Here is a 13,241-nt window from a genome sequence, read left to right as displayed (position 1 = left end):
TCTTTGACAGTTAAACGAGGCCTGTTCGCTCTTGCAGGCCTCTGAACTAAAAAAAACCAAAAAAAAACAACAAAAAAATGCCATTCATAACCTGAATATGAGCTGGGGTCATTTTATCAAATCCAGATCAGTATATTTAATGAGTCTCTTTGTTCTGCGATGGGCTGGTGCAGAAGACGGAGCTGGATGCCGGACTCCCCGCTCCCGGAGCAGCTTTGGCTGGCTCCCCGCGCCCCATCGGCTTATCTTTTCATGAAGTACTAGTAATAATAACAGCCTAACTCACAAAAGGCTGGAGGCTTAAGTTGTCACAACTGAAAGTGTTTATACATAGAGGGAGAGAGGCAGTTAGTAGTCAGGGAACCGAGCGGTCACTGTGACATGGGAGTGTTGAACAGGCTGATAAACCAGGCTGGTTTCAAACCAACGCACTGCTGGGTTGACGTTCATTAATGATAACACGTTGCCGACGGTTAATTCTTAATCGTTGTCACATCTTGGCGTGCTGTGCCCATTTCTGGGCTCCCCGGTACAAGATGGGCATGGCCATACTGGAGCGGGTCCAGCAGAGTCCATCTGTGCGGAGGAACGCCTGATGGGGTGGTGGGCTCTGGTCTGCCCAGTGAGCAGACAAGAGGCATGAAGTGAAGTACGGGAAATGGCAGGTGAACATAAGAAAAAGGTTTGGTTTTTTTAATGGTGAGGGTGGTCAGTCAGCAGAAGAGGTTGCCCAGAGAGGCTGCGGCGTCTCCATCCTCGGAGATACTCAAACCCCCCCGGCTACATCCCTGAGCAACCTGCTGTAGCTGAGCCTGCTGTGAGCAGCGGGGTGGGACGAGACGATCTCCAGAGGCCCCTTCCAACCTCAGCGATTCTGTAATCCTCATTCTGTCACCAATCACCATCTCTGCATATTCAAACAATTAGTCCTTAGCAATCTAAGCCTTCGTTAGCTCAGGGTATTCAGTGTCTTGGAGCTGAAGCCACATGGTTAGCACCGATGGCTGCAGTCCCTCATGAGGGGGCTCCAAAGTGGGCAACTTCTTTCATCCTCATTTTTCTCTGCTCATTGCTCCTGTTTGCATGCTTTTCAGCCCTGCCACAAAGAGAAAACCTCTGGTGTTTCTGGCATAGTTCACTTCACTTTTGGGCCTGGGAGCTGCTCTGGTTTCACCAGGCACCTTTCTCGCGTGTTCTGCAAGGTTGTTCTGCATCCCCCAGGCATCTCCTGCCTGCTCTGCCTCCTGGGCTCTACCTTGATGGCTTTACTGCTTGCACGTGTTCACACAGAATAGTTTGGGTTGATGGGACCTTAAAGATCATCTAGTTCCAACCCCCCTGCCCAGACGCCTCCCACTAGACCAGGTTGCTCAAAGCCCCATCCAGCCTGGCCTTGAACACTTCCAGGGGGCATCCACAATCTTCCTGGGCAACCTGTTCCAGTGCTTCACCACCCTCACAGTAAAGAATTTCTTCCTGATATCCAATCTAAATCTACCCTCTTTCAGTTTGAAGCCATTACCTCGTGTCCTATCGTTACACTCCCAGTGTTTCCCAGTACTGCCTTTGTGCAGCTACACCACACGTCTGCCACTGCCCCGTTGGTGACATTTGTGTACTTATTCTTACCTGTTTCACAAAGTACATTATAGGCTGTGTCTGGTTTTGCTGTTACAACATGTGTAACCTACACAGTGCATCCGGCTGGGCTTGTTTAGAGCGCTTGTGTCTGGTTCCAAGGTGAGCAAATACAGGTTTTATAGAATCATAAAATCATAGAATCTTCATGGTTGGAAAGGACCTTTGAGATCATCGAGTCCAACCGTACACACACACACAAAAAAAAACCAAAACAAAAAAACCCAAAATGCAACAACCTACAATCTCTGCCCTTCAGAGCATGCCCTGAAGTGCCAAATCTAGACATTTCTTAAATACCTCTAGGGATAATGACTCAACCTGGGCAGGCTGTTCCAGTGCCTGACCACTCTTTCAGTAAAGTAATCCTTCCTAATATCTAATCTAAACCTCCCCTGATGCAACTTCAGACCATTTCCTCTGGTCCTGCCGTTATTCACCTGGGAGAAGAGGCCAACACCCACCTCTCTCCAACCTCCTTTCAGGGAGTTGTAGAGGGCGATGAGGTCTCCCCTCAGCCTCCTCTTCTCCAAGCTAAACCTGCCCAGCTCCCTCAGCCTCTCCTCATATGCCCTGGTCTCCAGACCCCTCACCAGCCTGGTAGCTCTCCTCTGGACACGCTCCAGCACTTCAATGTCCCTCTTGTACAGCGGGGTCCAGAACTGAACACAGTACTCGAGGTGAGGCCTCACCAGTGCCGAGTACAGAGGCACCATCACTTCCCTGCTCCTGCTGGCCACGCTATTCCTGATGCAAGCCAGAATGCTGTTGGCCTTCTTGGCCACCTGGGCACACTGCTGGCTCATGTTAAGCTGGCCATCCACCAGCACCCCCAGGTCCTTTTCTGCCGGGCAGCTTTCCAGCCACTCTTCCCCAAGCCTGTAGCGTTGCTTGGGGTTGTTGTGACCAAGATGAAGGACCCGGCACTTGGTCTTATTAAATCTCATACAATTGGCCTTGGCCCATTGATCCAGCCTGTCCAGGTCCCTCTGTAGAGCCTTCCTACCCTCAAGCAGATCAGCTCTCCCACCTAGTTATACCATGTGTCTGCTTCCGAGTGCAGTGGGACTTTGGTCTGGCAACAGCACAGGTCACGTCTCGTGACCATGAGAGCTGCCTTTTTACCTGTGACTTGGCATCTTCCCGATGAATCCTTCTTGATTGCCAAGGCAGATTTGCCCTGGGACCTTCAGGAAGCTCCGGTGTCTCATGACTCCCATCCTTCCTTCTCTCCTGGGGTTAAAATGAATTTTAATTACTTTGTTTCATGGGAATAAGCAGCTTCTTTGGATTAAAAGAAGTCTTCAGTCTGGGATTTATTGGATTTTTTTGCATCTACTAAATTATGCTCGAGGAAGGTGTTAAATCAGGGACTCCTACACCCAGCTGTTGGTAGCAATAATTTTGACCTGTAAGACATAAATGCAAGCTTTAGCCTGCCAATTGTCTGTCCATTTGCACTGAATGGATTCCACTTGGTCTACAAGCGAGGGCTCAGCAAGGATTTGGGTTAGGACCATGCTCATTACACAGCCACCCGCCCTTTGCAAAGAGACAGGTTTTCTCCAGCAGCCACAGAAGGACTCGGCACCGGAGACAATACACGGTCCACCGAGGACTGGGTGAAGGGCTGCTCTGCCTTAGGTTTCTACTGACCATATTGGGGGAGACCATGCCCAAAGGGATGCTGACGGCATAGGGTCCAAACCTACAACTCTGGACTAGAAATTGTTTAATCCCATTCTTGGTGAAACAGACTGATTTTTTGCTGCGGTACTTTCCAGCTTTGTTTTCCAGGCCAAATAATTAGGTTCAGCCTGTGGAGTACTCTACCCTCTATCAGCTCGCACAGGGAACCTGCTGACTGTCCCCTTTGACCAGCCCCTGCTGCTGGGGGTCCCTGTTTGCCTGATCCCCCGACACCTCCCAGGGCACAGCCGGCTGCTCCCCGGTGTTGTCCAGGCAGTTGGGGACCAAGGGCATCTGGCTGGTTGGCGCTGGGATGGACTTGCTGCCTGCAGAAGTGCTGGCATCCTCCCTCGGTTTCTGAAGACACCTTCAAAGCAGCGCCTTTCAGGATCTTACACCTTCAAAGTAGTGTCCTTCAGGATCTTAAAGCATCTTCATGACATGGGGTATGTGGAAATCACCTTGGCCCCGAAATGCGTGCTGCCAATGGGACTTGTTCGCTGCTAGCAGGGGACAGAAAAGGACAGCTTTGGGTAGAGCTACTGGGGGACTGAGGTGGGTGAAGAATCTAGTTGGAAAATGGCATTTAACATCACTGCTTTTCTGAAAATGGAATTATCAAGATGCTGGTCTATAGACGCACTGTGAGAGTTCACCTTCGTTAGTGCTAAACCCACCAAGGACGCAGGAGCTGCTGCATGGCACATCCCTTTTTGTGGTCCTGCTTTTCTCCTACTGAAGGAATGACAGTTTTAGCCCGTGAGAGAAGTTGTGACCCAAGGAGGGCCAGTTGCTGATTTAGAAATATTAGAGGTTATTCAGAGTTTAAAGCCATTCCAGGAGATGTCACTGTAGCTGGAAGGGAAACACGCCACGCAACAGGAGAGCTTTTAAACCAGAGCTCTAGGATAAGTACATTTAATCCTATTTTCCCATCAAATCCAGCAAATTGTAAAGAATCTTACATTGCGCTTGATTTTACTCTGAGTTGATTTTAAACACCCCTGGGACATAATGCTTTGGGAAGAGTAATTCTGAGAAGAGGCAGAGCCACCGCTGCCTGGCCGAGCTTCGTGCCTGCCCGCGTGGTGAGGGCGAAGCCTGAACGTAAGCCCATGGCAGGAATGTAGCCATTAAAACTATTTGCATGCTTAAAAATAAGTACATAAACATACTGCTTAAGAGATTGGAAGTGAAAAACATAATCTTGGCTTCCAGCGTGCCTTCCTTGAGTTACAGTCCGTTCTTCTTGCACACCCACAGGAGCATCCACCGGCAGAGCTGCTGCCCTGCAGCTCAGGAGGGACTCTCGTTCCTGAAGACTCGGTGGCATTTCACCAGACCCCGTGCCATGCTGTGCACCCTCCTGGTAGCCAGAATTTGCCTCCTGTCTAGCAGACGGTTTTGCCTATATTTTTTGCTGCCACGGCACGCTCGTGGTGTATCAGTGCGGAGGCAGAGCGTGCAGGCACGGGCTGTGGGGCTGGGACTTGCTGCGTCCTCACCCCGATGTACCTTCTGGCCTAGCTATGGGGTGGAGGACACAGGTTGGGATTGCCTTCAACCACAACAGCTAAATCCTCCAGAAGTTGTACACCAGACCCTCGTGTAACCTAACTGGGGAGAAGCAGGAGAAGCTTTTTGGTGGTGTAATCCCATGCTGCAGCCTACACAAACTGTTCTTCAGACATCTAAGCCATTCATGTATATTTTGCATCTCTCAAATCAAGATGCATTCATTTGCCTAAAATACTCAGACTGGATTTTTTTGGGGGGGAATACATTAGAAAATACTTGTTCCTGTTCCTTTTGAAGAAGGAAAGAAATACTGCCTACGTACAGGGCATGAATTTGAAACTGAGAAACTTGAGCAATGTTTATAATCATGTTTATAACATTTGGCAGCAAACTGGACAGAGGAACTTTTTGGAAACAGTTTTTTATCATCCCCAGCATGCTTTTGGGTTTGGCCCTGCTTCAACTAGAGTTTTTCCATCCAGCCTGGGATTTTTTTATATTTGTTTTTATTTTAAGAGACGTGATCAGCTAAGAGTTATTATTATATGTTGTGTTTTGAAAGTCTTTCTTCCTGTTAGGATAAGACTTAAGATTGTTACATTCAGAGCATTAAAAAATAATCGAGTAGTCCTTTCAACATCTTATGCTGATTTATCTGCTTTTTTGCACCTCATTCAGTTTGGGCAAAGGAATTAGACTGGTCTGTTTTGCCTTCTTGCCCGCGGATCCTTTGCCAGTGCTTTGTGGAGAGGCAGCTGAGGGCTCGTGGCCAGATTTTCAAAGGGACCAGATGCTGGCACATGCAGAAACCTAAAAGATTTTCGAACGTTTTCTGCCTAGCCCCCATGAAATGATCAGATTCGATGCAGGGTAGGTGTTACCTATTTCAGGCATATTTAGAGTTGCATGTTAAGGAGCTTTGGACATCTGTGCTGTGATGGTGCCTGTCTGGCTTACATTCAAGAAAAGGAAATGGAAGAGGAAGATGACGTCAAAAATGCATTCGGTACTATTTTTTAATGGGAAAGAACAGCCAATGAGAGCATTAACAAATGCACAAATCCTTTGCTAACATGACTTTTCCATACAAATAATTGCCCTGAGGATGGTGTGTTGCAATGAGGGGAAGAGCCTGCTGCCTCTGCCAGTGTTTCTGGATACGCCTGAATCCTTATCAATGAAATGAAAAGAAAATGCTATTAGTTTTATAAAGCTTGTTTTACTGAAGCGCAGGCTGGAAGGGCTTTGGTTCCTCCATGTGTTTTTCTGCCCTTCTTTAATTTTCCTCCTGCCCTGAAGAGTGCAGTCACTAATTGCGAATTAGCAGTCAATGGATTCTTCTTTTAAATATGTTTAAGACGCTGGTGCATACATGCGCACCCAGACATCCCATCGGCAAGCAGGAAGATGGCAGATATTCTTTGCAGTGTTTGCATTACCAGCATGAGCCGGGGAAGCAGTATGGATTTGAAGGTAACTCACTCGTATGCTTGTTCTTAACAGATGATCCTTCAGCGATTGACCTAGACTCCGACTGGAAGGCTCCCACGGAAGAGTGGGGAAATTGGACAGGACATGAGGAGCATCAGGCAGGGGAGGAGAAGGAGAAGGTGAGGCAGCGGCGTTGGTGACCGAGGAAGACCTGCTCCACTGGGGCCAGTCTCAGCCAGACTGGGGTGTCCAGTCCAGCCCTAGAGCTGGACTTCTTCAGTTGTGGGGGCTTTCTCATGCTGGGAGGAGGCGCTTGGTGTGGTCACACCCCTGACCTGTCTGAGATAGCTGGAGCTGGGGAAACACTTGCTGGACATGTGAGATGGGTTGGAGGAATTGGCTGGTTCTGGTAGTTCATCATCTGGATGGCATTGCTGTCCTGAGGTATGTGCCACCCTGCGTGAATGAGCTCTTTCTACTGCCACTGACCCTCCTGAATACCTATGTAGAGCCCACAGCTGACACCAGCCTTCCCACCATCCCAGCTGGGATGTATTTATTTACATGTATTTATTTACATGTATTTATTTCAGGTTTGCTGATAGTGATACAGTGGTAGCTTGGGCGGGGAGATAGAAGCAGAAAGCTTGCTGTTGAAATACTTTCTAGAAGCCCAGGGAAATGTCCCTCTTTGACAGCAGCAGGAAGAGCGTGCTGAGCTTTTTGCAAACCGCTGGCTGAAGCCGAGGTGTGTGCCTTATCCAGAGAGACACCCTGCTTGTACACTCCTGGAGGTCATCGGTTTTCCTGAAAAAAACATGCATCAGCCATCCCAGGCCTCCTCTTACAAGATCTCTGGTGTTTTCAGGATTTGCCAAAAGGCAAGGCAGGCATTCCTTTCTGCCTTTCCAGACTGAAAAGCAAAACGCAGCAGAAGAAGAAGAAGAAAATTGAAGTGAAGGAAGCAAGGGGTGGAGTGGGACTGAGGCATGTGAGTATTTCGTATTCCCAGAGTAGCATCTGGTTTTCCAAGAGCAGAGAGGGGGTGTCTTCTCCATTAGGATGATGTGACCTAAGGGGGGACTTTTTTCTTTTTTCTTTTTTTCTTTTTTCCTTTTTTCTTTTTTCCTTTTTTCTTTTTTCTTTGTTTCTTTTTTCTTTTTTTTTTTTCTTTTTTTCTTTTTTCTTTTCTCTTTTCTTTTTTTCTTTTTTTCTTTTTTTCTTTTTTTTTTTCCTTTTCCCCTTTCCCCTTCCCCTCTCCCTGCCCTCCCATAAAAGAAGGGTGAGCACAGTGACCACTGGATTTTTGCAACATGGTATTCCCTAACATACTTACAAACCAGTTTGATTTTGCAATGCAGAGAGGAGCAAATGGCTTTAATCGTGGAAGGAAAAATGCTTTCTCAGGCAAACGCACTCCAAGTTTAGCATACCACTGAGCTGTGTTTTACCTGTGGCAGAAGGTCACCTGGAGATATTAAGAGTAATGCAAAAGTGGTTCCCAAAAGCCAGTGAAGATAAAGTGAGACCGATGTTATACCAGTGAAAAGCTTCTTGAGAGAAATGTATCTCAGAGTGCAAGAGAGAAAGGCTGTGGAAAATCTCAGCCCATTTGGGATGGGAAGTACAAAGGAGCAGAGTGTTGACTGGGTTTTGGAGCAGTCCTTGGCTGTGATGTCCTTACTGCTCAGTGAAATGAGAAGCGGGAGCGGGGGGACCCCCCAAAATGTCCTAATTGTTTTTCATTCACTTGTCACTGAATATGTTGCTCTGGCCTCGTACGGCTGTGTGGTATCGTTTGCCTTCCCCTTGCGCCCACTGTGGTCTCTCCTGATCCTTGGGACAATTTTGCTCCCTGAACTCCTGGTGCTCCCATTTTAAGGGAAAAGCTTTTAACTAACTCACTGACCGCGATCCACATGGCCATTAGGACAACCCGTCAGTTACCGGAGTGCTGCCAGGCCACTCTCTCTCTCTCTTGCACATCCAATTAGTTGCTTTAGCTTTGTATGTACCTTAATGAATAATCTTAGTAGTGCCGTTCAGACTCCTCAGGACGGCATTGTTTCTTCTGGCACGTTGATGATGGGCCAGAAGGAGTTTGTGCTGCACGTCAGCCCCAAATGCCAGTGACGGCTGCTGTGCAAGCTCATCCTTTGGAGATGGACAGAAAAAAATGAAATTACTTATGAAACCAGATATACAACATCGGTCATCAAACTCCGTGTGCTACTGCCAGTGTTTCTGTGGACTGTGGGCGCATCTTCGTCTTCAATCTCACTATCCAATTACCGTATCTTCACCTCAGTATATCTTGCTGTTCTATTCACGGGGGAAAACAAGGGGAAAGATGGTAATGAAAGACAATTTCAATACTCTAATCCCTTCTAAAACAAATAAACAGGAGGTAGGTGGATGACATGCCAGAATATTCTAACCATTTAAAAACTAATTTGTCCTGCAGTTTCTTTAAATACCCTAATTCCCTCCAATAACGGCATTTGCTCTCATATTTTGTACTCGCATGTGCTTTGTTGAACTCGTATGCTTAGTGAAGCATATTGTTTCAATTAAGCCCCAGCCAGGTTTGGAAACAAGAATGGAAGAAGGCCCAAGGGACTTGGTATCTACAGAACATAGCAGTGATGCAGTCTGTGCTTCCTTCAGGAAATCCTTGGACGTTGCTAATAATTCACCCAATAATGGTAAGTGATTGTTTTTGCACATCTGATTGCACAGCGCTTTTAAATGTGAAACGGAAGCAAATGTATGTGTGAGTTGGAGCCCACTAAAAACATTCAGAGCCCTCCCTGTGACTTTGGATTCCCCTTGTAAGTAGGTAGCCCTTGCAAAACACATCTAAGAACCCAAAAATACCCTTCTTCTGGTGAAAGACTGAGGAAAGACCTTGAGGTGCTGGAGTGGGTCCAGAGAAGGGCAACGAAGCTGGTGAGGGGTCTGGAAAACAAGTCTTACAAGGAGCGGCTGAGGGAGCTGGGGGTGTTCAGCCTGGAGAAAAGGAGGCTGAGGGGAGACCTTATCGCTCTCTACAACTACCTGAAAGGAGGGTGTAGAGAGGTGGGGGTCGGTCTCTTCTCCCAAGTAACAAGCGATAGGATGAGAGGAAATGACCTCAAGTTGCGCCAGGGAAGGTTTATATTAGATATTAGGAAAAATTTCTACACCGAAAGGGTTGTCAAGCATTGGAACAGGCTGCCCAGGGAGGTGGTGGAATCATCATCCCTGGAGGTATTTGAAAGATGGGTAGATGTGGTGCTGAGGGACATGGTTAAGTGGTGGTTTTTGTCAGAGTTATGTTAGTGGTTGGACTTGATGATTGTAAAGATCTTCTGACCTAGACAATTTTATGATTCTATGAAAAGCCACCAATTCCCAGGGACGTGATTGCACGTGGAAGGTTTGTGCACTGGCGCCTGTTGTTTGTATGGCAGGTGTACCTGGGAAAAAGGAGAGGAGGAAGAGGAAGAAAATGAAGAAGGAGACTTGAGGGAGCTGTGCAGATGCTGGAGTGACAACCCAAAGGGGCAGGCGTGCCGACAAGCTGCAAGGATTCTGCTTTCTGCCATGCCGCGCTGAGCCCAAAGTCAAGAGAGGCTCCAGGAGACCTCCCAGCGAGAAGAGGAGGAGGAGAGGAGTGGCGAGAGAGCCACAGAGCGTGAGTGTGTGAGAGACGGGAGAGAATGAGCACGCTGTGCACAGGAGGGGGCGGTGGAACAGAGCGGCTCTTCGTTACAAACCGCTGCCCTTGATTAAAAGCTGTTGAATGGGTTTTGACTGGTTGCATTAAGTCCTTTCAGTTTTTCACTGTCACGTTGTTTGTCAGCTTGTACTGTTATACGCCAGTGTAGAAATGGTCGGGATGTACCTGACCGTGATTGTACTTCGGTTCCATGGAGGATCCACCAGCTGGTCTCTGGCATTTTTGCAGCAATGCTCATCGACTGGCTACTAATGCCCAGAAGGAAGCACTGTTCAGAGACCAAGGGAGAACAACGTGGATCATTCTCCAACCTTCTAAATCTTTTAAAGCGTTCTTGGCTGCTACAGTCAGACTTTTGCCTCATACCTTGCCATATTTATACTTTTCACCCCACATCAGGCTGGCTTGCTCCACAAGGGAGAAGTTCTAGAGGAGATCTTAAACTCATTTGGAAAGATGGTCTAAACCCTTTTTTTTCTCCTCAGATTTCATGAGAGAGAAATCTCCTCAGATTTCATGGGCTAAAGTTTAAAGTCTGTATGTCCAAAGCATGTTGCATTTGTACTTATAATAGACCGAAGTAACTTTTTGAAATCATTTTTCTTACTCTGATGTTTGGAAGTTTTTATCATTTTGTTACTTAAATATTGTGAATGAAATTTTTAAAAATGTCATTTTAGTATTTCTTAAAGAGTGGGTATTTCTCGTTGTTGGAGGGCTTATAGTATGGAGGAGGGACCGCATCAAAGTCGAATACTGTGGTTTATAAATAGCGCTGAGCTGACACCACTAAAAGCTGAAGCCCTTTATCCCTGGAGGAGCTGCAGCTCTGGTGGTAGCTGTGAGGGTTTCTTAGGTGGTGCTGAGGCTGTGCCTCCACCTGACCCATCCTAGAAGTGCTGCCTGGAAGGATGAGATAACGGTTGTCAACTCTCCGTCTGCATTCGACTTTGTGCCTTTGGAGGTTGTATGGGCAGATTACCTTACAGATGCATGTTAACAGTTTGCATGTCCATGCAAACTGATGCCGTGAAACTCAATTTCACGCAGGACATTGAGTAACGAGGGCTGTTAATGGCTTTACACCCCTACAGCGGCACTCCTGTTTGCATCACCGAGCCAGATGCGCTCGGTGCTTCTGCCATCGCAGCCACCCAGTCTCCGATGGTGGCTTGTCTGAGCGTTACCTGCAGCTCAGCGCTTTTACCTGAGAGCCTTCATCTGTTGCACGGCTGTCAGAGCAGCCGCGTCCTTCAGAGAAGCAATTAATTGCAGCAGCGTATTTGTGTTTGGAGTTTGGCTACTATACGTTAAAGGGCAGCTCTCCCGTGCGGTGGGTTTTGGGGTAGCCAGCTGTACAGTGCGCCCTGACGTTTAGCACGGCAGGATTGTTTCAGGCAGGTGAGGGCTAATCTTTAACTGCTGCCACTTGGCAGCCCACTGTCTAGAATCTGCACGCCTTGGTGTTTGTGTCTCAGCGTAGGGGAAATACGGGCAGTTTATGAATTGACTGAATAGACCAAAGGGCTTTTATCTGGAAAGTAACAGGTTTGGAGCAGATGCCTGACAAGAAAATGCACGGCCTCGCTGGAGAAACAAGTACAGCAAGTTCAAGGCTTTAGAAGATGTGTTAATGAGTACGTGGGTAATGAGTGAAGTTCTGCTACCTCTGAAGCCAATGGAAAACATCCATTGACCTCATTGGGGCCAGGATGTTGCCCAAGGTCTTTGTTTAGCATTGAAGATAACCTCTGTGATCAAAAAAAGAAAAAAAAAGAAAAAAAAAAGAAAAAAAAAGAATGAAGGAGATAAAGAGAAGCTGACAAGGGTGGTAGACTCCAGATTTCTTCTGCTTTTTTCTCTATATCTGCTTGCAAACTTTTTGATGTCTGTGTAATTATGTTTTATTTCTACGTGTTACAGTATTTCAAATGTTCATTGTTTTTATAATAAAAAATAAAAACTTTTGCCCGATGCCCAGCACTCACGAGCAGTGTTATTTAATTAGTTTGTATGTGTGTGCGCAAGAGCACCTGTTTTTGGATAAAACCATTTCATTTTCAAGCTTTTTCGATGTACTGTAAAGGTTTTTTAAGAGATTTCCTCCATCTGAACCCTTTTATGTTTAGGAAATCCTCATGACATTCTTCTGTTGTTGGGATAAAAGAACAATCAAGAGCTGTAACACTGACAAGTTGACTGTGGTGCTGATGACAAGCAGCAGCAAACTATATGACCCAGTTTTCCTGTCAGATTCATCAGTACCACTCTTATTGACATCAGCGGTATGAGGAGAGCTGTATTTTTCTTCTGGCTCCACTGTTTCACAGATGGGAAGTCATCACTGTAATACAGATGGGCTTGGGAATTTATAGCAGCACCTTACCTAATACCACGTTCTAATGAGGGCAAAGAAAATACACTCCTACATCTAAATACTGTTGATCGTAGGCTTTCCTAAATAATTGCAGAGCTCTCTTCAGGGCAAATTTGATGGCAATGTACCATTTGTGTGACTCATCTGCTGTATCAGTACCGTGCTAGTTAGGATGGGTATAGAATCATAGAATGGTTTGGGTTGGAAGGGACCTTAAAGATCATCTGGTTCCAACCCCCCTGCCATGGGCAGGGACACCTCCCACTGGACCAGGCTGCTCAAAGCCCCATCCAGCCTGGCCTTGAACACTTCCAGGGATGGGGCATCCACAGCTTCTCTGAGCAACCCGTTCCAGTGTCTCACCACCCTCAGAGTGAAATATTTCTTCCTAATATCTAATCTTTAGATTATCCCCTTCCAGTGTGAAGCCATTACCCCTTGCCCTATCGCTACATGCCCTTGTAAAAAGTCCCTCTCCAGCTTTCCTGTAGCCCCCTTTAGGTACTGGCAGGCTGCTATAAGGTTTCCCCGGAGCCTTCTCTTCTCCAGGCTGAACCACCCCAGCTCTCTCAGCCTGTCTTCACAGCAGAGGTGCTCCAGCCCTCTGATCATCCTTGTGGCCTCCTCTGGACCTGCACCAACAGGCCATGTGCTTCTTACGTTGTGGCCTCCAGGGCTGGATGCAGTACTCCAGGTGGGATCTCACCAGAGCAGAGTAGAGGGGGAGAATCACCTCCCTCGCCCTGCTGGGTGTTGGGTACCGTTTGGTTGATGCGGCTGCAGTAGTGCCGGGACCCTTTCTGCGCCACATCCCCCAGCGCTGCTGCTGCTGCTGGGGCTGTCAGGGATGGGAAGGTCTGCTGAGGG

General features: G+C 47.3%; 1 protein-coding gene across 1 annotated transcript in view; it reads left to right on the top strand.

The window, feature by feature from the left end:
* LOC141741363 (uncharacterized) overlaps positions 1-11,980 on the top strand; it is a 34,161-nt gene extending 22,181 nt beyond the window's left edge. Inside the window, exons 8-11 of the mRNA XM_074581925.1 lie at positions 6,349-6,455; positions 7,145-7,267; positions 8,852-8,981; positions 9,729-11,980. Coding sequence (XP_074438026.1) covers positions 6,349-6,455; positions 7,145-7,267; positions 8,852-8,981; positions 9,729-9,784 — 416 coding nt within the window. The 3' untranslated portion in view covers positions 9,785-11,980. The remainder of the gene's footprint in view (positions 1-6,348; positions 6,456-7,144; positions 7,268-8,851; positions 8,982-9,728) is intronic.
* The last annotated feature ends 1,261 nt before the right edge of the window (positions 11,981-13,241 follow it).

The sequence above is a fragment of the Larus michahellis genome, chromosome 3 (genome assembly GCF_964199755.1).
Source record: "Larus michahellis chromosome 3, bLarMic1.1, whole genome shotgun sequence".
NCBI classification, from domain to species: Eukaryota; Metazoa; Chordata; class Aves; order Charadriiformes; family Laridae; genus Larus; species Larus michahellis.
Note: the sequence above shows the minus strand (reverse complement) of the source record. Positions and strands in the feature narration are given on the sequence as shown.